At 40.7% G+C, this 25,448-nt stretch overlaps 2 protein-coding genes across 11 annotated transcripts; one reads left to right on the top strand and one right to left on the bottom strand.

Annotated features, from left to right (window-relative positions):
* Position 1: 1 nt before the first annotated feature.
* On the bottom strand, positions 2 to 8,965 carry KCTD9 (potassium channel tetramerization domain containing 9). 3 transcript variants are annotated; one of them, XM_074563421.1, is made up of 12 exons: positions 8,834 to 8,948; positions 7,684 to 7,805; positions 6,993 to 7,036; positions 6,725 to 6,821; positions 6,168 to 6,226; positions 5,421 to 5,549; positions 4,755 to 4,822; positions 4,557 to 4,652; positions 3,941 to 4,090; positions 3,452 to 3,557; positions 3,045 to 3,178; positions 2 to 2,233 (listed from the first exon to the last, which is right to left on the bottom strand). In XM_074563421.1, the coding sequence occupies exons 1-12, from the start codon at positions 8,879 to 8,881 to the stop codon at positions 2,117 to 2,119; spliced, it is 1,170 nt and encodes a 389-aa protein (XP_074419522.1). In that variant the 5' UTR covers positions 8,882 to 8,948; the 3' UTR covers positions 2 to 2,116. The 3 variants fall into 3 exon arrangements, with proteins under 3 accessions (XP_074419522.1, XP_074419523.1, XP_074419524.1); XM_074563422.1 differs by lacking the exon at positions 5,421 to 5,549 and having other exon boundaries at positions 8,834 to 8,965; XM_074563423.1 differs by lacking the exon at positions 7,684 to 7,805.
* Positions 8,389 to 25,448, top strand: CDCA2 (cell division cycle associated 2). 8 transcript variants are annotated; one of them, XM_074563413.1, is made up of 15 exons: positions 8,389 to 8,595; positions 10,603 to 11,192; positions 11,709 to 11,839; positions 12,455 to 12,608; positions 13,441 to 13,643; positions 14,643 to 14,721; positions 15,600 to 15,838; positions 16,210 to 16,297; positions 18,594 to 18,814; positions 19,254 to 19,332; positions 19,969 to 20,021; positions 20,660 to 20,800; positions 21,525 to 21,699; positions 22,234 to 22,448; positions 22,846 to 25,448. In XM_074563413.1, the coding sequence occupies exons 2-15, from the start codon at positions 10,664 to 10,666 to the stop codon at positions 23,680 to 23,682; spliced, it is 3,144 nt and encodes a 1,047-aa protein (XP_074419514.1). In that variant the 5' UTR covers positions 8,389 to 8,595; positions 10,603 to 10,663; the 3' UTR covers positions 23,683 to 25,448. The 8 variants fall into 8 exon arrangements, with proteins under 8 accessions (XP_074419514.1, XP_074419517.1, XP_074419519.1 ...); XM_074563416.1 differs by having other exon boundaries at positions 8,457 to 8,595; positions 12,458 to 12,608; XM_074563418.1 differs by lacking the exon at positions 8,389 to 8,595 and adding an exon at positions 9,177 to 9,380 and having other exon boundaries at positions 12,458 to 12,608; positions 19,972 to 20,021.

Genomic DNA, 25,448 nt, shown 5'->3' with positions numbered 1-25,448 from the left:
CTTACATTTCACACTTTTATTAATGCAATTTAAATTAGGCTGGAACCTGCAATTTCTGAATAGGCCGCTTTGGGCTATTCGTACAGCTTTGTCATAGCAAAAGAGGTACCTTAAATTCATCTGTGAATGAATGATGCCACATGCTGTGATTATTCAAAACATAGTGCTTCAGTGAAAGTTCAAATATATTTTATACACAGTGATTATGAAAATAGATTTTTTCCATACAATATTTTACTTCTGCCAGCTACAAAATATGGTAAAGAAAAATAATTCATTTATTTCTCTAGCCCTAAGAATCTTCTTCTACTGCAACATATACACCACTCTCAATGAAAGCGATGAGGTGGGAGAAAGGACTCCAAAATCACGCTGAAATATTTCCCTTGAATCTACAGGTGCATTTCACCAGGATCCGGTGTTGTCCTAGAGCCAGACCAAGAGGCCTGGGAAATCTGGAGGAAATAAAATCCCAATTCTGAACTACACGGCGGTGGGATTTTGAGTCCTGGAAGTTCATGTCGTGTGCCTGAGTCAACTCAACTTGAAAATAAGGGAAAATCCTGCACTTTCCCCCCAAACAAATCATTTACTGGTTCTGATCTCTCTAGATTGATGGCAAAGCAGCATTTTTTAACAACTACTGAGACACAACTGGAACTCTGCACTTGCAGACAACCCACTGCGTAACCGTGGGACTCAAACCACTGCTACCAGTGTCACATCCTTCAAGTTTTAGGATACATTGGTTCTTAACTTCCAGTAATAGCTGTATTTCCTTAGATTCAAGGTTAGTTTTAACTTTGGGGTATTTTCAGTAAGCATCTGAGGTAAGTGTTCTTGATGCACCTTTCTTTTTTTTTTTGGTATAGTTTCTTCATGTGCTTTTTGATTGTGTCTAAAATAAATGTTTTGTTAGATGAGAACTAGATTGATACTACACTGGAAACAGCTTATGAAATGAAGTGCACCACCACTGAGAGAGATGCTGTGAGGTTTTTGTGCGCTGCAGAAGTCACGGCCTTCCCTACTTGCTCACAGGTAAAGCAGTCGTGGAAAGGGCGCGTTGCCCTCCACGAGACGCTTTTACACTCACTTTAAGCAGGCCCAAAGTGGAATAGTAAGTTCTGGCGGGGAGAAGGATTATGCCCATGCTTTCAAGGATTCAGTGTACGAGAGTATTTGCATAGTACATTGAGGGGAAACAGGTGCCATTTATTCATATACTGGAGTAAGGACAGGACAGTGTGTGCTGTGGCCCCAGTGCCTAGCTCTACTTTGGTGACAGTACTGTATTTCCTATGTACATTTAGTTCCCCACAATAAATGAAAAAAACTACAGGTACTCTAGTTTGGAGTGGTTAGGACGTTTGAAAGCAAGAGAATTTTTCTTACCAGCTGTGACTGATACTGCAATTTCACACTAATTTGGAAAGGACTGAATAAGACACACGATTTCTGAACAGGGATGTTTTAGTTGTAACAATCTGCTGCGTATGCAGATCCCTTCAGTGGAAGAAGCAGCTTTCACTGGACACTTTAGAAGATGATAAAGCTGTTCTATACCTGCATTCAAACTTCTACAAGGCAATATATTACCTGTGATGACAGTTAACTGCTGTTTTCACCCCAGAAGAAGAGAGTACCTGAAAACACATCTGTCAATACACTGTGCGTGACTGAGGAAACTAACTGTAAATACACTAGTCTAACTGTAAACCTGAACTTTGTTGCTACTAGACATGAATAACATTTTCATATTGCAGCTACAGATTTAATAAATAGAATTGCATATATTGTGCTTCATAAATTAAAATGCATTTCAAAGTGAGGCAATGCTAAACAATGGATCTATTTAACCCTCCCCCCCAAACCGGCCACACATCCTGGTTCTAGAACCAGCCCGCTTCCTCGCTCTGTTCAGAGGTAGAAAGAGTGTCTTTCTACCTCTGAAACAAAAGCTCCCTCCCCCAAAAGTGATCAAAAAAGAGTTTACTTAGGCACTACTGCAAATGTAAGTTGTCTAATAACCATTACTTCTAACTTAATAAGGGGAGGAGGTGGAGAAAGTCACAATAAATGTTTTGATTCCTTCCTCTTCGGCGTATTCTCTTCCCTATCTGACGCTCTGAGACATGTGCAAAGGTGTCAGCATCTCTTCAAAGATAGCTCCTTTTACATTAGATCCCCTCAAGTTAGCTTCTTGTAGATCACAACCTGATAGATCACAATTCTAAAGGGTAAAAGAAAAATGTATGTTAATTGAATAGACCCAGAACTTAGTTCAAAAATTTTACCTCGACTACATTTATACAGAAACCACGTATACTTCCACAAGTTTTGGTGTAAACTCCCAGTCTGTCACTCTAGTTTAGAGTTTTAGTTATTTCCTGTGAGAGAGTAGTTCCTTTTCACAGTAACAGCTGGATTTATTTTTAAGTTGTTAGACTTACACTCTTTATATCAAATTATGTTCTAGGAGTTACTAATGCTTGCTGAACAAAGCTAGGAAGAAGCCACCTACTTGCAATCTCACCAGACATTACTCCAAATACTTCTCTACTACTTGAGGAAGAACAGCCATGTACGCAGCTTGCAAAAAGAGCTGGTTTGTCTTTCTAACTAATAGAGACAGCAGCGTATCACGTGCCACCGGTCAGGTACGATTCCAGCATTGCTCTACACATGATGTCCCAGGATTAAAAAGCCCCCCCTCCCCAAACCCAGGCAACTGCATTTCTCTTCAGTGCCGGCATGATCTCACACTCAGAGTTAAGTTTAGCAGTATCTCCATGCATCACTTTTGAGATGATACAAGCCTTTCTGGTGGCTTTGAGGTGCTGGCAAATCCCAGACTTTAGACTCACCTTCCAAACTGAGGCTGGAATGAAACGTCATTCCTTAGATCATCCATAGCTCACTAAGAGTGAAACAAACACTAATTCGCTCTGTTCAGTTTGAAGCTGGAGAACTTGGCCAAAAGCCAGCAATCCCCAAAATTTTATCAGTTGACTAGTTAGTATTTAGCATGAATCATAACTCACTTCCAAATCAGTTCCTGCCAAAGTTGCTCCTCTAAGATTACAGTTTTTTAGTTTTGCGTTCTTCAGCGTTGCGACTCTTAGATTAATTCCTGTCATTTGACTGCCTTCCATGTCAACACCTTTCAGGTTAGCACCTAAAACACACAAAGAGTAGTTTTATGAGGAAAAGCCATCAGAAACACATTAGCTCCGCAATGATGCTTCCTCAGAGCCATGTAAATTGATAGACGTCAAGGTTGAACTTGGAATTTAGTGATCATACAGTCACACACTCAGTCCAGTGTTCGTGACCTCTTCTCCTGAAGACATGGACTGCATAAACCTCAGCTAAACCTCTCACAAGCCAACAGATTTACAAACATGTGGTTCTGTTTCCACAGGGTATCTAACAGGCAAAAACTTCTTACCTTCCAAATTAGCTTTAAGGCCTGATGGATCTTCAAAATTGCACCCTTTTAGAGATGCTCCTTCTGCGTTGGAGCACAGCATCTTTACGCCTTGAAGGTTTGCGCACTGATAGAGACAGATATGTCAGTGAGAGTCATAAAAGTGCGAAGATGAACAATACCAAAAATGATCAGAGTACAGTTTTTGTCTCTCTTTTGGAAGTGAATCCTGTTAAAGCACAACAGCCTTGTTACTGTGAGGAAGTGTAAGAACCTGCTATAGAATTACTTCTCCATCCACAGGAAGGCAGGTAATTCTTAGCCACTGCCTTTTTTTTTGCTTCTTTAAAGTTAAGGCAGCTTCAAAAAGCTTTTGAAGTGATCTAAGTAGAACAATTGCAGAAAATATTGAAGAACTACAAGTTTTACACTTATCTGCTTGTTCCAATTCCTCTTCCCTTAAAACAACTAAAGGATAGCTCAGACTTTCCAAGACGCAACAATTCTTACGTCAAGCACCGATCCAGAGAGGTCGGCTCTTTCAAGATTTGCGCAGCACAGGTTGGCGTGTGCCAGGTTGCAGCGGCTCAGGTTAGCCATCTTGAAGTTTATGTATCGAAGATCTAGACGTGAAAGATCCGCTCCACTGAAATTGAGACCCTAAAAACAAAACAACAAACCCCCAAAAGTTACAGAAGGTGTAGCTTGAACACAAAACAGCTAAAAGAGTCAGGTATATGTACATATGTATATAAATATACACAGAGATACAGGCTTGCACACACACACACACACACAAGACCATCTACTCTACTATATAAGCCTAATGAAATGTAAATGCAAAGCTATCACGCGTTGTCCTTGGTTACGCTGGCACATTTTACGTTTCAATAGAATGGCTTAACAAATTGCTCCTCCAGGAAACCTTCAACCTAAAGAAGGAAAACAGCTCACACAGCACACCTGAATTTTGTGTTAAGGTCACTCTGCCACAACTTGGAATCAAAACTCAATTAAAAAGCAGGGGGGGAACACACACAGTTTGAATTTCATGTCACACGATGCTGCAGGATATCACCACCAGACACTGACACCACAGATCCAGACAAAGTCTGGATTTTCGCACCTGACATCGCAGCTCAGACTTGGTTGGGGTTGCCAGTAGGAATCGGACAAACTCCTTTCGAGATATAGGAGAATGATCCTCAGCTGGCTGTGAATTCTGTTGAGAGAGTTGTTTAAAAGCTGATACGGACAGGACTAAATTATATATTGCCTGGAAGAACAGGACACATGCATTCATGTACTAAAGAAAACAAGTTACCTTAATAGCTATTTCTAGATGTTCAATTAGTGAATCGATACCAAAAAACCTGGCCTCTTCCAAAACACCTAAAAAACCAAAGCAGTATTTGTTATTTCCAGGGAGTCGTCAGACAAGAGAGCCCTCTTCTTCCCTTACTGGAGAAGGCAGTGTGCAGCCACACCAAGAACATGCCAAAAACTTTGGGTTAATCCATCCTTACTATTGGAGGAGCATCAATTCAATCGACTTTCCCTACTTATTATACCTTTTATATATTTTAGCTACACTAGCAAAGATGAATAGATCACTTGCACACACATTACATTAGAGGTAACTGGATAGAGGAAAAGCGGGCTTGCTTGCAGCTAAAAGGAAAAAATAACTCAGAAAGGATGTTTCCAGTACCAGTATTAGGTTAAAGACATCAAATCCAGAACTACAGCCAGATATTAATCCAGTACAGAGAAATTTTAATGCTCTCAAGATAGCTAAGTTTAAACAGTGTATCTTCATTAAACCAAGCATGTGGAATTGCAGTGCTTGAGAATAAATTTCACCAAAGAAAAATCCCAAACATTCAGATGAGCATACAGAAGCCCCACTGACTTTATCATGTTTACCTCAGGGCAAATTTTAACTTCTAAAGAGTAATAATTTAGGAGATGTCATACAGGTAATACCTACCTAGCAAATTAATGCCATCATTTACAATGAGCTGTCCGTGACGCAAATAGTTCAAAATTGGCTCAAAATACTCTGGACTGCGGTCAATTAGGAATGCTCCTCTATGATCTTGCTTATTTCCCCAAGCATCTGTTTCCACAACATATATATATAATTAAATTTGATATATTAATAGAAGAGCATTTGCTTCAGTTTCAGATTTTTACTACCAAAGGGTACTGGATTATGAAACATTCCACTTGAAAGGGAGTTTCTTAGAGAAAAGGAAGGCAAATAAGAGTGAGGGGGAAAAAAAAGATCACCTTAAAACAAAGTCACTCCTGCTATAAATAACTAAATTATTTTATCACATACGTAAGAATCATTGCTAGAATAAAAGCAGCAGCAAGATTTTAGTCTGTCCCCGTTTTCTAAAGGCTGTCTCATACAGGGTTTGCCCATTGACTCTGTTGACAAAACTGAGCAAGATGCAACAATTAGATGAAAATCTAAAAATCAAACAAACGAGAAAGACCCCACAGTATTAAGTATGGATGGAAGTTATATTTTCAGTTTGTGAAATGATAAGCGTTACATGGGCAACACAGAAAGAAACAATTACAAAAAAAACAATTATACGTTCTGCTTTTTTACTTTAGGTACTTTTAGTATTTTAACATAGGAACAAGAGTCTCAACTTGATAGTGTCTTTTGGCTACTTTGCTAATTTGTTAGCTTAAAAAATACAGTTTATTTCAATATACTAACCTTTATCTTTAAACATGTGGGCCAACATACTGTCAGGTTCTTTATTAACCAAAGTGCTCCTAGAAAACAAAGGCAATGCAATTTTATTTTTACGTGGAACGTTTTCCTCGAGAGACAAACTTGCAGGTTGGAGTATATTTTCTGCCCTTGCTGTGCGATACGCATTCCAACAGCTACAACACTGTACCGATTTAATTTCGTATAGTGTGATAGAAATACGTTTCTGATCTGCAGTACAGTAAAGGTATTTTAAATATAAAGCACTTAGTTAAATGAAATATTCCGGGGATAAATCCAGGTCCGTTCAGGCTTTTTGCCAATTTTACTTCACGTGTAAACAAAGAATTAATTTGTTGCGAAACTGTAAAGCAAATCCAAAACACAGAGAAAGCTGCAAAAATCAAACAGCTCCTACTCCACAGTAAGTTATCTTTCTAGCTCCTTTGCAGGAGTATCTGAAGCCTCCCCAACTGAATGTACTGTACACTACCAGCTGCTCTAACTACCTTACTGAAATCAAGTCCTTTAAGAAAAAAAACAACTAGTGGCATTTTTACCGTGTAGTGGTGAAGTATCGGCCTCCAACATTGAGCGTTAACCAATCTGTGTGTGACCCTGTTAGTTCTTCATGAGGTCTCCCATCAGTCTGAGGATCTACACAGATGAGACAGACACAGTAACTATTAGAAAAATTGTGAATGTTTCTGAATCCATACGATAAGAGGTATCTTCTGAAAACACCAGAAAATACTATTTTAGATTTACATTAAAGCAAACCCTCTTTCCATTAAACAGAAGGTTAAACATTAAGAATTAGAGACTTACCAATGAATGGTTCCCCTTCACAGACAAACAAAACATCATCATCCCTGAAGGGGAGGGGGCAGGGAGGAAAAGAAAAAAAAAATTAATCGCGATTTTTGTTCACCTAAGTGACAGTGGGAACCACTCCTGAATAGTTTCAGGTAAATGATAATCAGTTGCCATTAGTTAGAACTTCAGTATCTGATTTTTATCTTAATTTTGCAGGTTCCAGTGGATTGTAATACGACTGACTTCGCTAGAGATGCTATCTGTACCAACCAGGTAGGGATCACTTGGTACTCAACCGGTTTAGTTTTACAAAATAGTTGCTTTTCTCCCCACTCTTGGGAGTATTCTGGGAAGCCCAAGCAATGCTAGAGTTTGTCTCCTTTTCAAAACAACTTCATCCAAGTGCTGACTAGAACAGTGGGATTTTCCTTGCACATACACTGCACCGTAAGTCAACACAGGAGGATGTTAAGAGGCATAAGATGCAGCTTGTATCAAGTTCCGATTCATCAAGATAGAAATGCTCTGAAGTTCAAAAGACAGTATTATTTTTCTTTGAGGCGTGAAAGCACCTTTGCTGGCCGTCAACGTTAAGATTGGATTTTAAGGAAAGCACTGGTTATTGATTAAGGTCAGAGGATTAATAGGCTAGTAAATCTCTTAATCTGCGTCTGTGATTTGACTTTTATTGGATAAACCTTACCTAATCAAAGCGATATCATCAATGAGTCCACCTTTTCCATTGTAAACACTGGTTGCTTTTATTCCAAGCTTATTACTAGCCACAGACAGCAAATCTGATAAAGTCCCGTACACAGCCACAACCTGCGGGAGAGAGAGGTAGCTACAGGCACTGCCTTCATATGGTTTCTGCCATTTCAGACTTATTACCAGGGCTATCAATATCTTCTCACAGGGGGAAGGAAGGTATGTACGGATCTTTACTAAAAAAAAAGGAAACAAACAGACCAAATTTGACACATAGATGCCTTAAAAATGGGATGACTTGCACATCTCTCGCCCAAGGCTCAGTGTACTGAGGTAGCAGCAGCAGTGAAAGAATGAATGTTGGTACTAAAATATTATGATTGAATGATTTATTTCTCTAAAGAAATACCGCTATTTCTGTGTTCCAAGTCTCTCCCGAATTTATTTCCCTCTCTAAACCCAAAGCTTACACTACCGTCACATAAACCGTCTTCACTCCAGAGACATGAATGGGAAAAATCAGTGATCATGGATAACATTTAGCAGATCTGCATCGCAGGGCCTTTTCCTGGGCTGTTTGTGCCCGGGTTGGGCCTGGAAACCTGAACTATTTTCACTCCCAAGACATGACCGCGTAGGTTTTAAACAAGCGAGCGGAGTTTAAAGCAAGATTATTTGTCGTCTGTGCCACATCGTACGCGGGCGGTGTTAGAGACGGCACAGCCCTGACGCCCTGCAGGCTCTCACTGACGCGCTTCCCCCGTTCCCGAGGACGTGTGGAGCAGGACCTGACTCGGTAACGACGATAAGGAGGAGACTTCAATCGCGACGCCGGTGACAAGTTCCCGGCTCGTCGCGATTCCCCTCAGCGCTCCCACGCAGAGGAGCCGGACGCCCGTATTTACCGGTGAGCGACACCGCGGGCCATGCGCGGCTTTCGGGCTCCTCAGCAGCCCCGGGACTAGGCCCCAGCAGCCACCGCCGAGCCCGGGGAAAGGACGGCGGGAGCGGCGAGGCCCCTCTGCCGCAGCCCCCGGCACCGCGGCCCTGAGGGGCGGCTGTGGGCTCCTCCCTCGCGCCCAGCCGGCGGCGGCAGCCCCGTCCCGGCGGGACCCAGACCCCAACCCCTCCCGCCCGTCCCTCACCTTCCCATTCCGGGGGCTGCCGTTAACGAACAGCGTGACCCGCCTCATGCTGCGGCGGCGGCAGCGGCCCGCTCCTCCTTGCCGAACCCGGAAGACAGCGACCGCTGACCGACATGAGCCGCGGCCAATGACAGCCACGCCGCTCTCGGCGCGCTGTCCAATAAGAAACGTGCGCCCGCCGGAGTGACGGGGAGAGGGCGAGTGGGCGGGGAAATGGCACCGGAGCGGCGGGGGACAGGCCGGCAGGGGCGCTGCGGCAGCCAATCAAAGGAGGAATAAAGCCCTATATTTGCATAAAGCATGACTGGAAGTGGAGTCGCCCCTGATTGGTGCGGCCTGTCACGTGGGCGCGGTTCGTTGACTGGACCTTTTTTTGTTTTTCAAAATGGCACTTCAGCCCGTGAACAACCGTTCGTGATCCCTCCGCGCGGGGAGCCAAAGAGTCCCCCCTCCCCGTGAAGCCCTGCCGCCGTCCTGAGGGCAGGACCGCACAGGACGGGCTCTGGCGAGCCGCTCTCCTTCCGTGCACCTTTGGCCGTGGTGCTTGGTGGGCGCAAGGGGTGGGCGAGGGAGGGGAGGGTGGCGGAGGAATACGCAGTGGTGCGGTCCTGTTTGAATGTGTGGGGCGGGAGCGGGTCTGGTGGTGGCGGCGGGGGAGCGCTGGGGCGGGCGTGAGGGGAGGAGGTGAGGGGGCGCGAGTGAAGGGGGACCGGGAGGCGGTGGGGTGTTTTGGTGAGGGGGCATGAAGGAGGGGAGAGCGGTGGAAGGGTGTCGGAGGGGGTATAAAGGAGGGGGCAGCGGTGGAAGGGTGTCTGAGGGGGTCGGCGTGCGCGAGGCTGAGGGACGGGGCTGAGGGACGGGGCTGAGGGACGGGGCTGAGGGACGGGGCTGAGGGAAGGGGCTGAGGGAAGGGGCTGAGGGAAGGGGCTGAGGGACGGGGCTGAGGGACGGGGCTGAGGGACGGGGCTGAGGGACGGGGCTGAGGGACGGGGCTGAGGGACGGGGCTGAGGGACGGGGCTGAGGGAAGGGGCTGAGGGACGGGGCTGAGGGACGGGGCTGAGGGAAGGGGCTGGGCGGCAAGGGGGGCGCGCCCCGGGAGCGGCCGAGGTTGGGCACCGATCCCTCTGACAGTCGCCTTTCGTTTGTATAACCGGGTGGATGGAGGCATCGACTTTCGGTGTAGGCTTAAAAAACCCCAAACAAACCGGAACAGCAACAAAAAAGTTTAAAAAAAAAAAAAAAAAAGTTGTGTGCGCGGTATTTAGCAGCGTAATTCGTGTTGCAAAGGATACAAAAAAAAAAAAAGGATTTACTTGTGGAAACAGTTTCAGGCTGACGTTGTTGAATTCTATGTGCTTAACTTAAAGTCCAAGAAACTAAATGCAAACATTGTTAGTGTCTTAAATTTCCCAGTTAGTATTAAACTTTTAATATTTCTTGCAACACTTGGAGCAAAACAATCACAGTGTAATTGTACTTAACGTGTTTTATGCTAACATGAAGCTTCAGTTTGATAAAGAGTGAAAGCAGAGCCTTATATTTCCTTACTCATGAAACACTTCCTGTGCAGATTTATATTGTTTTTCTTCCTAGTGTTGGACTTTTGCGTACTCTTTGCATAGCTTTCTGGATATGTGACATTCCCTTTCCACCACACTGTTAAACACCTTGTTCCAGGATAAAAACTAGATTTGGTAGATATTTGAGAATGGTAGCGAACTTTTGCTCTTACCAAATACCTACTAAAATCTCTTTTTCTTTTTGATAGGTGTCTGTAATTACAGGAGAGCAAAGGCTGACTGAATGTTTCTTAAAATAAATCGCTAACGATGCAGAGACAATCTAAGACTCTAAATGCTTCCCTGGAAGTTAAAGAAAATGAGACTAAATACACTGAAGAGAACGAAGAAGCCTCCCTCCCTGATCTCTCAAAAGACCGGAAGGTTTGCAAAGTGACTAAATCAAAAGTCGTAAGGGCATCCGAGAAGGAGAATTTAAATGATAGGAACCAGGCGCAGTTGCAAAAATGCACCCTGAAATACACCAAAGGCTTGGAGAAGGAATCATACCAGAAGAAGGAGGATGTTGTTAGCTGTCAGTTTGCTGAATGCTTTTCTGATATGCAAAAAGGGGATGTGGTTGGTGAACATATTTTGCGTTTGAACAGTAAGGAAAATTTTTCAAGTAGACCTGTTTCTTTGGAGGATGAATGCTACTTGACACCTAATAGGGACAAAGCAGAAGAAGAATCTGGTTGTGGAGTATCAGAGAAACAATGGAAAAAACCTGTTGATTTTGCGACTGTAACGGTTGCTGACTTTGGAATTACTCAAGAAAGTTTTACTAAACGATCCATAGGTAAGGCTGGAGTGACTAATGGCTGTTGTCCTTCTCAGAGGGACATCTGGAGGTCATCTAGTCCAACTTCTTATCCAAAGCTTCAATTTAGGTCAGGTTCAGGATGTCTGGCTGAGTTCAAATATGCCCAAGGATAGGACTGTGGTATGAGGTTGCTATAATTCACTGTTTAACTTTCTTCTGCCCGGTTGATGAGGTGTTGATGAGTTTCACGAGTGAGTAGTAAGACACATTCTGCAAGTATTGGTAGACAGTTCCTTAATTAGCAATTGAAAAAAAGAAAAGACAGACAGCTCCTCGCTTAGTATATAGTTTAGTTAAATATTAACTTACTTTTGGGAAGTTAATTTGCTTTTGCTCAGGTAGGTTTCTTGAGCTGAGTAGCTAACTGAATGTTTTCATGAATAGCATAAATCACTCTTAAAAGAAAAAAATTACCATTTTAAAGCTTTAGGTTTTCTTACCAAAAAATTTCTTCCCCACCCCCCCCCCCCATCCCTTCTGTTTTTATTTCAGGAAAGTCTCCAACTTCATTAAAATTTAGAAGAAGATCAGCAATTGGAGCACGGGGATCACCAGAACATAACACTCTTATTCAATACCTTGCTCAACAGAGAAGCAACAGGCAAAAAGAAGCTTTTACACAGGTGAGAGTCTGTCTCAAATATCTTAACGTGTCAGTTCGGTTCCCCCCAGGAATCAACATATGCTGGCAGAAAGAGAAGACAAGTCTCAGGAAGAAGCCAGTTGAAGGAATAACCACGGCCTTAATTTCGTTGACTTCCCTTGGACACCTTACTTTAGAATATGGGATGTTTGAGGTTTTGTTTGTGTAGAGTCTGGAGTCTTTTCTCCATGTCTATCTTGCTCATATATTTTAACTTTTGTTTACCATAACCTTTACTTTCCTGCGTTTGCCATGCTTGATTTTTGGCAAATTGAAGTGTTGATAGTTCAAAGTGAAGTAAATACTAGCATAAGTGACTTGGGTTTTAATCAGACTTGTTCTTAACTCAAACTAGCATAGACTGTCAGAAAACAAATTCTGGATATGGTCTAGATTATGCAAGGCAGTAAAAATTAACAGATTTCTTGATACAGTTCCTTTTTTGCATATTTTTGCTGTGCAGCTAAAATTGATTAAATGCAAGATTTGCTTGTTCTCTGAGTTTGTTTATGCCAAAGTACAAATACAAAGTGATAAAAGCCCATGTCATCTTGGGGGGAAAAAAAAGTCTCATGAGGTTAATTTTTTTTTTTAGCAGGTTAGTCCTTTTAAACCTGAAAACGTCGGGTCATTGAAGGACAAGATAGATGCCTTTCAGACATCGTTTAAATTAGTACAAGAAGCTGAAGAGGAGACTGGCTTCTCCGGACTGGCACAAGTGGATAATGCTTCCCAGGAAGCAGGCTCTTGTAAGTGGATTGTATTTCTGATCAATGACTTATCTTAAAAATGAGGTCTTCCTTTAAGCCCAAAAGTATGAAACTACAAACACTTAAGAGAAAACAAAACAAAAAAATGTTCCTTTATAAGGATTGGCACAGGATTTTTGTGTTTGGTTTGAGTTTTTTTTGTTTGTTTAAACCTATCTTATTTCTTAGTGCATCCTGAATATGTTCTCAGAATAACCACCGGAGAAAAATGAAAACTAGTATTTTTTGTGACTGTTTCCTTAGTTTTACTTTCTAGATTTGTACCCTTTAATTTACTTTTCACTAAGCGTTAGTGTTTTCACACTTTTTCCACGAAACCGAGAACGTTTTTTATGACAACAGGCTTTAGCTGTTGTAACTGTCATCCCTCTTGATTGTGATGTGCAGACTTTAGTTTAATAACTTTTAACTGTGGTAATTCTAGAAATCGCATTACATTATTGTGGTGTTAACATCCTTATTTCTTAAAGAAAATATTAGGTATTACAAAAGCAAGTCAGGGCAGTACTGTGGTAACTGTGAGATGACGATAGTATAAAATAAACTACAACGCTTTACTTCTTTGGTATTGGTGGTCTAAATAACATTTATATGAAAAGAATAACTAGCTTTGTTTTGAAGGTTTGGTAATGTTATTTTCAAAGTAGAACTAGAAAATGCGTGTCTTTTCTTTTTCCTGACTAGCAAATTACTTAGCTTTTTGAATCTCACCATCCTTTTGGTGAAGAAACACAAAAAGAGCATTCATTGAAAAAAATGAAGTTTGTGGTTTGTTGTTTGGATTTTGTTTTTTTTTTTTTAATTGATGCAGCTCAGAACAACGTACCATTTACAAAAGTGTGGAACCTGGATCAGTGCAGTGAAAAGTTCATGTCAGACAGCAGTGGAGCTGATTTGAAAGAAAATGTAGAACAAAATTTGACCGACAGCATTAAGTCTGATATCAAGATCTGCACCATCTTGTCTTCACGCCAAGATGTGACTGTCACTGAACCTGCTGCTGCTGCTTCAAAGGTACTTTTATAAGTGTGGGCAAAGAACATGGAGAAAGCAAATAGCAGAGCAAATCTTCCTTATGAGAATTTTATGTCTTATTATGATAAGACAAAGGAAGCAAAATCTGGCATGGAGACTGGTCTGTTTGGACGGACAGTGAATACAGCTTAACCTCAGATACCTGCTGCTGGCTCTTGCGGGGCTGCGCTCAGTGTTCTTTTACATGCAAATGTTCAATGTGGATGCTGTAAGCTGTTCTAGTCAACAAGAGTATAGTCTTTTCTGATAATCACATAGAAAAGCTTGATTTATGCTATTAATACAATTTAAATATGTCTTAATTCTTTTGAATCCGCAACTGTAACTGTGAGATGTCAAATTCACAGATCTGGCCAATACAACTTTTTCCAGATGTCAAAACCAACTTTACTGATCACTGGGATGACTTTGAATGGAATTTTTAATTTTCACCATATATCTGTTTAGCAGTTATTTGATGTTCCATGGGGAAAAAAAAAGGATGTACTTGTATAGAGATGGAGAGTTTAATTTGTCTTCTATATAAATATCTCTATCCTTTTTTTTAGTGTCATATATAAAAGCAGTGAAGATGGGGGCCACTTTGCTAGGTGTGTCCTTTGCTGCTGCTGGACCTAGCAGCTTCTGAGTTGTAAAACAGCTGTGATAGTGTAACAATTGTATGGAGGTTAGGAAGGAACTTCCTAAATTCGTGATTAAAATATACATTTTTTTTCATTCCATCTTTTTTTAATTTCTGATGTCTAATCCTTTTAAGCACTGAGCCTTGGTGTTTCGGGAAAATAAATTCAACTAAGTAGTGGATGATTGAGAAAACTCTGAAATCCTTGTCTATGGGATCAAAAACTCCATAGTTTATGGTATTTTAAAACGTAGCATTTGCAAGTAGTTTTTTAGTCCTTTATCGTGTTGTGTGAGTGTGTATATAAATAGATGCTATATACGTGTATATATATAATCCTATAACTTTTTCTCCAGGAATGGGTTTATGAGCAACATAATCCTACTAAGTGGTTAGAGACTGCTCAGATTAGAGATATCTTGGAAACAGGTCACGGTAAGAGGATTCATCATTATTATAATCTTTGCTATATTCTTATTAGAAAGTAAAAATACTTAGAATATTTGTAAGGAAGTGTTTCACAAGCAGTCATCCCGTGTCTGTCATCTTGTCTTCAATTTCTAATGCAGAAGAAACCCGATATAAGTTTGACATAAAGGCTGATGGGGAAACAAAAGAAATAATAATTAAAAAAAAAAAAAAAAGTACTGCAAATAACGATCTCTTCAAGTGCTGCTGCAGAGGAGGCTCAAGTCCCAGTTTAAAAACTGAATTCAGAGCTTGTTCAGTACAGTATAGCATCAAACATGTTTTTACTTAAGCACAATTCTTAGGAAGGAAATAGCTTTTATGAGAGGAGCTGAAATATTTGGAAGGTGGTGTAGGGCCTCTTGGGTGGTGTGTTAGCAGTTTGATTCTGATAGAAAAAGCAAGCTGAAACTGAGACAGGCTGGGAGTAATTGTTTAGAGTTTTCCTTAATTTTGCTAGTCAGTCCATTTTAGGGAAAAGTATAATTGAGTAGTTCATGCCTGGAAAGGACAGAGGGATGTTAATGTACAGAGTCCATCTCTGTACATTACAGAATACAGGTTTTTTTTTCCCCTAATTTACATGGATGAGAGATAAATCCTTATGCAAAATGTTTTCATGCAATGCTTCCTTTTTACTTTTGTACGCTTTGTAAATTTCTCAAAATACGAAACGTAAATGTGCCACAATAATAGTGAAACGTAGAAACAAATGGATGGTTTTTGTGATGTTGATGCACAGAATCTATGGACATGTGCACATTTATAGTTCATCTTGCTAATACTAAAGTCTACTCAATTTTACTTCAGTCTTTAATTGTCATATGTGTCTACTTGCTCTAAAGCTTTCAGCTTTGACCACATCACTAAAGACATTAGAAGTGATGTTGTATCAGATCTAAGCAGAAAAAAAGTTAGTTTTGCAGAGGAAGTGAGCCTGGAAATATTTGATGAAAGCAAGCCACCAGTCACACCAGTACGAACAACGGGAAATGTTTCATTAAATGAACATGCACAGAGCGGCTCCCAGCTGCGATCTGCATTGAAGAAAACGCCCATGAAACAACTAATGGATAAAATGAAGGTTGGTTAACTTGATTATATGGAGGTTCTAATACTAAGGATGAACTCCTGCAGTCATCATTGAACTACCAGAAGTTGAACTGTGGTTAAAGCCACTCTGACTAACTGGCATGCATTGGAAACAATTTAGTGCTGTCAATGGATATCTATTTGCTGTTTGGTCATCTTGGAAGCTTTGCTTGAAGCTTTCATGTTATGAGGAGATCCATATATATGTTGTTAAGTTTTATTGATTTGGAAAACAAGTAGGTTTTTTAAGCAGTAGGACAGATTATTAAATGTTGCTTACAGAAAAAGTTATTTTCACTTTTGATTTGAACAAGGACAACTAAATGGTATTGAATAGATGATTGTATCACTTAAATTTGATAGGAATACTCGAACGATGCAGTTGACAGAGGAGGAGGTGAATCTCTCGCAGTCTCCAATTGTGCAAAAATCTTTGAAGCATTGCAAACAGGTCAGATTCTCCTTTTGTTTTTTAACCAGGCAGAATATTATATGGGATCATAAGTTTTTGCCTCTTTGGTAAATCTGAAGAATTATATGCATTAGCCACCAATGAAGTAGCTCGTGTGTGACATCCTACGGCATGAGGTGGAAAATAAGGTTGCCAAGGAAAATAATGTCTAATTAAAAAAAAATAATCAGTATCACAGAATTCAGAATCACAGAATGGTTCGGGTTGGAAGGGACCTTAAAGATCATCTCGTTCCACCCCCCTGCCCTGTGCAGGGAATCCTTCCACTAGACCAGGCTGCTCAAAGCCTCATCCAGCCTGGTCTTGAACACTTCCAGGGATGGGGCACTGACAGCCTCCCTGGGCAACCTGTTCCAGTGCCTCACCACCCTTACAGTAAAGAATTTCTTCCTGATATCCAATCTAAATCTCCCTCCTTTCAGTTTGAGGCCGTTACCCCATGTCCTATCATTACAGTCCCTGATAAAGAGTCCCTCCCCATCCTTCCTATAGGCCCCCTTTAGGGACTGGAAGGCCGCTATAAGGTCTCGGAGCCTTCTCTTCTCCAGGCTGAACAGCCCCAACTCTCTCAGCCTGTCCTCACAGCAGAGGGGCTCCAGCCCTCGGATGATCTTTGTGGCCCTCCGCTGGACCTGCTCCAACAGGTCCATGTCCTTGTGCTGAGGACTCCAGAGTTGGATGCAGTACTCCACGTGGGGTCTCGCGAGAGCAGAGTAGCGGGGCAGAATCACCTCCCTCGACCTGCTGGTCACACTTCTTTTGATGCAGCCCAGGATGCGGTTGGCTTTCTGGGCTGCAAGTGTGCATTGCCTGCTCATGTTGAGCTTCTCGTCCACCAGCACCCCCAAGTCCTTCTCCTCAGGGCTGCTCTCAAGCCATTCTCCACCCAACCTGTATTTGTGCCTGGGATTGCCATGACCCAGGTGCAGGACCTTGCACTTGGCCTGGTTGAACTTCATGAGGTTGGCATGGGCCCACCCCGCCAGCCTGTCAAGATCCCTCTGCATGGCATCCCTTCCCTCCAGCATGTCGACCGTGCCACACAGCTTGGTGTTGTCAGCAAACTTGCTGAGGGTGCACTCAATCTCACTGCCCATGTCACCGACAAAGATGTTAAACAGCACTGGTCCCAGTACTGACTCCTGAGGAATGTCACTTGTCACCGGTTTCCATGTGGACATTGAGCCATTGACTGCAACCCTTTGAGTGTGGTCATCTAGTCAGTTCCTTATCCACCGAGTGGTCCATCCATCAAATCCATGCTTTTCCAATTTAGAGACCAGGATGTCATGCGGGACAGTGTCAAATGCTTTGCTTAAGTCCAGGTAGATGACATCAGTTGCTCTCCCCTTATCTACCAATGCTGTAGCAACATCATAGAAGGCCACCAGATTTGTCAGGCACGATGTGCCTTTGGTGAAGCCATGTTGGCTATCACCAATCACCTCCTTATTTTCCATGTGGCTTAGGAGAGTTTCCAGGAGGATCTGCTCCATGATCTTGGCAGGTACAGAGACTGTGAGACTGATCGGTCTGTAGTTCCCTGGATCATCCTTTTTTCCCTTTTTGAAAATGGGAGTTATGTTTCCCCTTTTCCAATTAGCGGGAACTTCACCAGACTGCCACGACTTTTCAAATATAATGGAAAGTGGCTTGGTGACTTTATCTGCCAGCTCCATCAGGACCCGTGGATGGATTTCATCTGGTCCCATGGACTTATGCACCTTCAGGTTCCTCAGATGGTCCCGAACCTGATCTTCTCCTGCAGTGGGTGGTTCTTCATTCTCATAGACCCTGCCTTTGTATCCTGTAACGTGGGTGGTGTGGTTGGAGCCCTTGCCAGTGAAGACCAAGGCAAAAAAGTCATTCAGCACCTCAGCCTTCTCCATATCCTGGGTGACCAGGTCTGCTGTCTCCTTCCTGAGAGGGCCCACATCTTCCCTAGTCTTGCCTTTACCCCTGACGTACTTAGAGAAGTTTTTTTTTGTTATCCTTGATGCCCCTAGCCAGATTTAATTCTATCTGGGCTTTAGCTTGCCTAATCTGGTTCCTGGTCGCTCAGCCAGTTTCTCTGTATTCCATCCAGTCAACCCGTCCTTGCTTCCACCCTCTGTAGGCGTCCTTTTTGCTTTTCAGCTTGTCTAGGAGCTCTTTGTTAATCCACGTGGGCCTCCTGGCATTTTTGTCTGACTTCCTCATTCTTGGGATGCACCGCTCCTGAGCTTGGAGGAGATGATCCTTGAATACTAACCAGTTATGTGTTTTATTAAAATAGAGAAAACTGAAGGACATAGTTCTGAAAAGCCAAAGAAGAAAAAAGTTACTTTTGGAGAAGCTCTAAGCCCAGAAATATTTGATGAAACTTTGCCTGCAAATACTCCATTGCGCAAAGGAGCAATGCCCATCCGTCATCCAGCATTACAAAGTAATAGCCCTTCTGTAAGGTCAAGTCTCATTGGAGAACCATTACCCCAGCTGAACTTTGACTGCGATGATGTAAGTTTTTTGTTGGTGTGGGGGTTTTGTTTTGTTTTTAACGATAAAAACAGCCTCTTAGTCTCTGTAAACGTTCAATTTTTGTTTAATTTTTTTCCACAGTCTGCTTGGTTTTGAAATTGCTAAAATATTAAAATACAGTCTCCTTGGAGCTTTAGAATGACATTGAGAACTTCTGCTTTATGAATTCTAAATAGCATTTTGGCCTGTAGAGCTAGTTTGAGTCCTGGTAGTACATGAAATGGTTTTGCCTTGGCTTATTCATATATTTTTGATTCTGTATTTCTCTTCTGCTGTTTATAGCAGATGAGCCGCCATATTCTTTTGGGGGCGGGGGGGGGGGGAGATCTTTCTATTCCAAACACTGATGGACCAGGGTTTTTTTCGGTATATAGCTGGTACAGTATATTGCCAAAAATTTAACTTTTTTTGTTTAAAGGAATGTGTTGAGCCTCTTCAAAAGTTAGCGGAGGGATCTGTTGCTGCGAAATACCTCTTACCTGCTGAAAATGCAGAAGGTAACCACAACTTGTATTTATGTCATTAGATAATGCATCTTTCTGTATCTGGAAATTGACAGGTGACACAGGGGTTTGTTGTTTGTTTATTTTTATTCAGGGGATGTATTCCAGTTGTGGTAAAATTTACACGCTCTTGCTTTCTTCTAAAGGTCTTTGCAGTAGCAGCAGTGTTTACCTGTTGTTTAGGTTAACTAGATACTTGACCTTGTGGTATTTTTCTGTGAAAGTGGCTGATCTAATTAGGCTTACTGCTTTAAGTAATTGGGCTTACTATCTTGATTCTGATACTGTAATTTTGATGTTTTTAAAATAGCAAGCAAGACAACAACTAAAAAAATTGAAAGGGTGTTGTGCATGTGTATGTATGTATCTCCATGAGAGCTGTGTAAGTGCTGACTCTTTTGTTACCAAAACCTCACAAGTTTTGCGTTCCTCTGTTTTGTAAAGCAAGGTGGTTTTTTTTATCTTGCCATGCTTGATAGTCCTCGAGACTATGTTACTAGTTACTCAAGACTAAGACGACTAAACACACTGTGCATAACGTTAGAAATTATGTGGATAATTTCCTCAAAATATTATTAACTTTTTGTGCTGCAACTGAATCAATATTCTTATTTTCTTCATATATAATAGCAGAAACTGACAGATCCGATATGGTAACAACTCGTTCTTCTACTAAAAGGAAGGTAAGTTTCTTTAGTGATGATGTTTGTTTTGTTTTGTTTTGGTTTTTTTTAACTTCTTCAGGCAGAATTGTTATCTTTTATACCTCCTAATGCTTATAAGAGTTTTTACAGCCTCAGGTGTGAGGATTGTATATATCGAGGTATATGGAAATATCTCATGTTAGTGCAGGTAACTGTCTTAAGGAAATCTCATTTTTGAGTGAAAGTGGTTTTCCAGTTATTAAAAATATTTTTGGTTATAGCTGATACTTAAATTTACTATTGAATTTTCCAGGAACTTTTCCAAATAGTCTGACAAAATTTTGAAGAGACTTGTTCATAGACTTTCATCCATAGGATCAGGGGCTTCAGTCACAGGAATCTAAAAATTTACAATCACAGAAGATTAAGGGGAATGGAAACAAAGTTTTATGTCTAATTCTTCTATTTGGTTTAATGTGAGACACAGGAACATGAGAGAGAGGCTAAGAAAGTCAAGTTCATTCTGCAACCTTTGGTGGCTTTCGGTATCGCTGAAAGTGTGGTTGCGTTCCCAAGGCCAGTGCTAAAGCACCTCGTCTGCTAGCCTAAGGCAGGCAGAATATCATACGTGTATCTCTTCCGCACCCCAATAACTTCAAATTCATGTTCCTCAACAGTGTAGCACCATTTCAGAGGGAACTGATTTTAGCATTCCAAGACCTACAAATAGTAAGAACACTAAAGATACTAAAAATCCAAGAAAGAACAAGTTTCAAAGTCAAAAGAATACAATGTCATCTGCTGCCAAAAAGACACAAGTAAGTGACAGCCCATTGCTGTTGGTGAACGCTGCCTTTATTTCTCTATCCAAGTGTCTCTTCTTTCTTGTGTATTTTATGTGATTATTTTGATTTTTGTCATAAAGATTTTCTAAAGGGTGTTACGTTTCCTGTTGCTGCCAGTATTCTCTTCTTCATGCCTATCTTGTTTTCCTACTCTTACTGCTTGTTAGGGCTGAGTGGTAGGGTTTAAATACTTGTAGGGCAAAAAGGATACTTTATGGAGGTGAAGGGGGTGTTACTTTTCAGACCTCAAGGACAGAAAGAGAGTTTATTGTTCTTCTGTAACCAAGTGTACATAGTAGTAGTTCTTTGAACTTCTCCAGTTATATACTAGTTAAGTATTGTAAAGTTGCGAGACTTCTAAAAGATTTTTGCTTTCATGTATTGGAAGGGAAAACACGTATTCCTTTCCAAACTAAGCATGAATGAAGAATATGTAGTTTTGAGCTGAAAGAGTAATTTCTTTGTCTTCTCAATTTGGTTAAATGAAACAAAAATCAGATCTGACGTTTGAGAAGTAATTTTGCCTTGCTTTGAGTTTTCAGATTAATTGGTAGATGGCAGAATGAGTGGAACCTTCATTTTAGGGGAAACAATTGTTATCTATTAAAATCCAGTAATGGTGTCACTTATTTGTTGGAAAATATTGTACAGGATCATAACCACATTGTGCTCTATTCAATCTTCTCAATCTTTTCAGAAAACAAAACAGACAAGCTATGGGAAAAGAAGAAAGAAAAAAGTAAAAAAATCTTTATATGGGGAAAGAGAGAGGGCTTCTAAGAAACCACTTCTCAGCCCTATCGCTGAAATTCCAGAGGTTTTCTCTTCTGCCTCATCTCCGAACCCACCAAAGGAAAATGCATTTTTTTCAGGTAACGTTGGTTTTAGTTTTGTTTTGCCTTGCTCTTTCTGTTGCTTCTAATGTTTTATATCAACAGTTAAACAGAAAAACTCTCGATAGTTATCTTGAGTTCTGTGCATAGGTAAAGAGCCCAGTGTACAGTTTTTTTACTTTTAATTGTTCCTGTAATAGTAGAGTCCAGAGGATCTAATGGGTTAATAATTTCCAACTGGTTAAATTTAAGTCTTGTTGGACTCCATGGTAATGCTGACAAAAAACCCCAAACAAACCAGCCTCTCTGTACTTTGGTACTTTGACTGGGTACTGATGTTTTCATAGTCTGTAAAACTAGTAAGTTGGACATGAATAGTTCAGTGATGTGCCGTAGCTTTCTGGGTTTTTTTTTGGTTTGGTTTGATTTTTTTACACTAATTATCTGGAATAGTTGTTTAGAAGGTTACTTTTATGTAAGTAAAATACCATAAAGCTTTCGATGGAATATTTAAAAAAAGATTTTGTATATTCAGAGGTAGAGTCAAGTAACCACGTGTTTATTCTAATTCAGAGGACCTACTTTTAGATAATGCCAAATCTGGGAATGCTTGCAAGGGTGTTCAACAAAAGCCAGTAGTTGAAGGAATAAGTGGGAAAAACATCTGTGCAGTTCATATGTATGCAAGCTCGAAGGACCTGGACATGGTAGAAGCCAGCAGCTCCAGCGATACAGCGTTTCAGGTGTCAGATGGTGATCTGAAGTCTGTATCCGGCATTGATCATAAGGTAACTGATATGCTTAAGGATAGTACTAGAAATTGAGTCATAATTGTGCTTGATGTTGTTGGATATAAAAAGAAATATTTTTGGGAAGAAAAACGCTAAATCTAAGAGTGATTAAACATTGGAACAGGCTGCCTGGAGAGGCCATGGAATCTCCATCCTTGGAAAGAGGTATTCAGAACTCAACTGAACAAGGCCTCAAGCAACATAAGTTTGGCCCCACGTTGGAAGCAGATTCCAACATACAGGGTTCTCTTGGTTGGTTGGGTTTTTTTTGAGAATGACTAGACTTGGTGAGGAAAACAGTAGTGGTTGTTTAGTTGTCAGCTGTTTGAAACCAGTGTTTTATGGATTACCTCTTGCCTATATTTAAAAAAAAATATATTTTTCTTTTCCCCAGCTTTCAAGCATTGTGCCAGATGCAAAGTGTGTTTTTGATACACCTAACTATTTCCAACAAGGTGAAGAGACTGCATGTGTAAAAGAGGCAAAAGAAGGTGGTTTCTTGATAGGACATGAGAAACTACAAGGAAATCTCCTAAATGAGGCAGAGCGGCTAACCGGGCTAGAATTTCTGGAACAACAAGACACTAGTGTACGTGAGGGTGGCCAAAGAACTCAGTCTACACAAAAAGATTCTGTAAGAGGTAGTCCACAAAAAAGAAGAAGAAGAAGAAGTAGTGCCATCTCTTTTCCTCCTCTTGAAAAACTGGAAGTAACTGGAAACAGTCCTCCAGTTTTTTATTTTAATGTGGAAGAGGTCTTATCAGCTCCTCAGCTGAAAAACGATTCTTTAGAGCCTTTTAGAAGAATGAGTGATAACAGTGGCAAAAAAGTGAGGCGCAGCATGAGATTACATAAAGATGCAGAAATTGAAGGACTTGCGTGGATTGAAGTACCCAATGAGATTGAAAAGAACCCTCCTCTGCTAGCTTCTGCTTGCAAAATCAGGAGAACCATAAGCACATCCATCCTTACAGAATCTGAGAATATTCACCACCGAGAACAAAATCTCACCCAGCCTTTAGCACCAGGGAAGGAGAACTATGACTCTGTTAATCTTGCTAATGATCCTTGCAAAAGGTGGAGGAGGTCTGTATTAACACCTCAAGAGACAAAAACTTGGTCTCAAACCCGGAAAAGAAGCATAACAAACTCTGTATATAGGAAGGACAGAAGTAACCAGAAACACTATGAAGAAGTAGAAATACCTCTTGAAAATAAGTCTAACATTTAGTGAGGTTTCAGCTATCTCCTGATTTTCTAAAGTGAAGGTCAGTATTAGATTCTTATGTTCTTTCTCTAAAGCGCTGCTTTCTTCTTCCTACTTTTATTTCCTTACTTATTATTTCCTTACTCATTTTCTGGATAACTTAAAACTGATTTTCCTTGTCTTGATGCCTAAAATGCTTGAAGGTCAGAAGTACGTGGAAGACCTAGCTTGGCTCGGAGCATTGGTCTGGTAGACAGTCATGGCAGGTAATCAAGAGGATAAATTTTTCTTCCTTGAACTGAATTTAACATCACCTCTCTATTGTAGTCTACATCCTTGCTTACATGTTTTCATACTTTTGTGCTGTCCATAGAGCAATAGCAATTAAACACTGCTAATATTATAAAAAAAATGACAAATGACTGACTTTTTCTGCAACACGACATTTGGTCATTACAAGAAGGCAAAGACTTTTTTCTCTGCTGGAAGGATTTCTCCAAGGGAGCTAGTGAATTTTGTTGCAAGATTCAGAGTAAGACAATACCTAAAATTTAAATAATGTTTATGCATGCATTTGTATGCATGTTATCACAGTCTGGGATTTTCTTGTGTTTAGATAAATGCTTACAGTTGTGGTACCTGCACAGTAGTGTGCGATTTTTGCCTTTCAAACTTAGTTGTGATTGTTAGACTGGATGTGTTTAGTAAACCATCTTGAGACACTTTCTCTGCCCTCCAGTGCACAATCAGCATTCTCCATTGTGAAATGAGACATGGCAGCAAATGTGTGACTCTCAGCTGTTTTAAGTAAAGAAGAACAAATTCGATAGTTCAAAAATATGGTCTGTGGTGACAAGTTACTTCTTAGATGATTCTGAGTCGATACTAATCCATATTTTGCTGATAGGGCTCTTTTTTTTTTTTTTTTTGAAAGAATGGGATTCAAGCTTATGAGTTTGTTATATTTGTGAAGTTTAATTGAAGTAGATAAAATGTGAATTTGTCTTTAGTAGTTAAACCATGATGTTGTAAAGTATGCCCTTTCAGCTAGAATTGCATGGAGTGTTGATGTGTGCTTGATCGTTCCTTGCAAATTGTTTTCGAAATCTGCATGAATTTTCTTCCAGATTTCAAAAATATCCTAAAAAGCCCCTTGAAATTCTATGCAAATAAGAAAGAAATCACTTCTGGCTTGAAAGGGAGGAGTAGAAGGCAGGGAAGCTGTTACCATCTTCTGAAAAGGCTTTGCTTTACCTTCGGGCACGAGCAGGGGTAGAGTTCCTATAAGTAAATTTTGCGTTAGACAGAGTTAATGAATTCTGCTTCTTTGGTGTGAAGGTTGGTCTCTTTTTTTTTTTTTTTTTAAAGTAAGCTTTTAAATCTTGATTGTATATAACATTAATTTTAAACAATTAAATTGGCTAAGGAAGGTGAAACATTCATCATACAATAAAGCTGTACTTTTTTTCTGGACACTTCCAATCTTCAGTGTACACGTACTAAATACAGTGCATATTATTCAGTAGTTGACCTGTCATCTTACTGTTTTCATTTTTCTAGTTTGAACAATGTAATAAAAAGTGATGTCTGTAGGTGGTCTACTTAAACATTTGCTGTTGCTCTCATTTTTCATACTGTTCTCATTCAGCTTTAGTGAAATACCTGCGCCAGCTTGGAGGAAATAGCTTTCTGTTGAAAATGATCTCTTCTGTGACCTTGTTTTTAACATTATTGATGTGGAATAAAATACTGTATGTACTTGGCTGCTTTTATAAAGCTTAAAAGCAAAC

Source organism: Larus michahellis, chromosome 20 (assembly GCF_964199755.1).
Source record: "Larus michahellis chromosome 20, bLarMic1.1, whole genome shotgun sequence".
Classification (NCBI taxonomy): domain Eukaryota; kingdom Metazoa; phylum Chordata; class Aves; order Charadriiformes; family Laridae; genus Larus; species Larus michahellis.
This window is presented reverse-complemented; position numbering and strand designations above follow the sequence as displayed.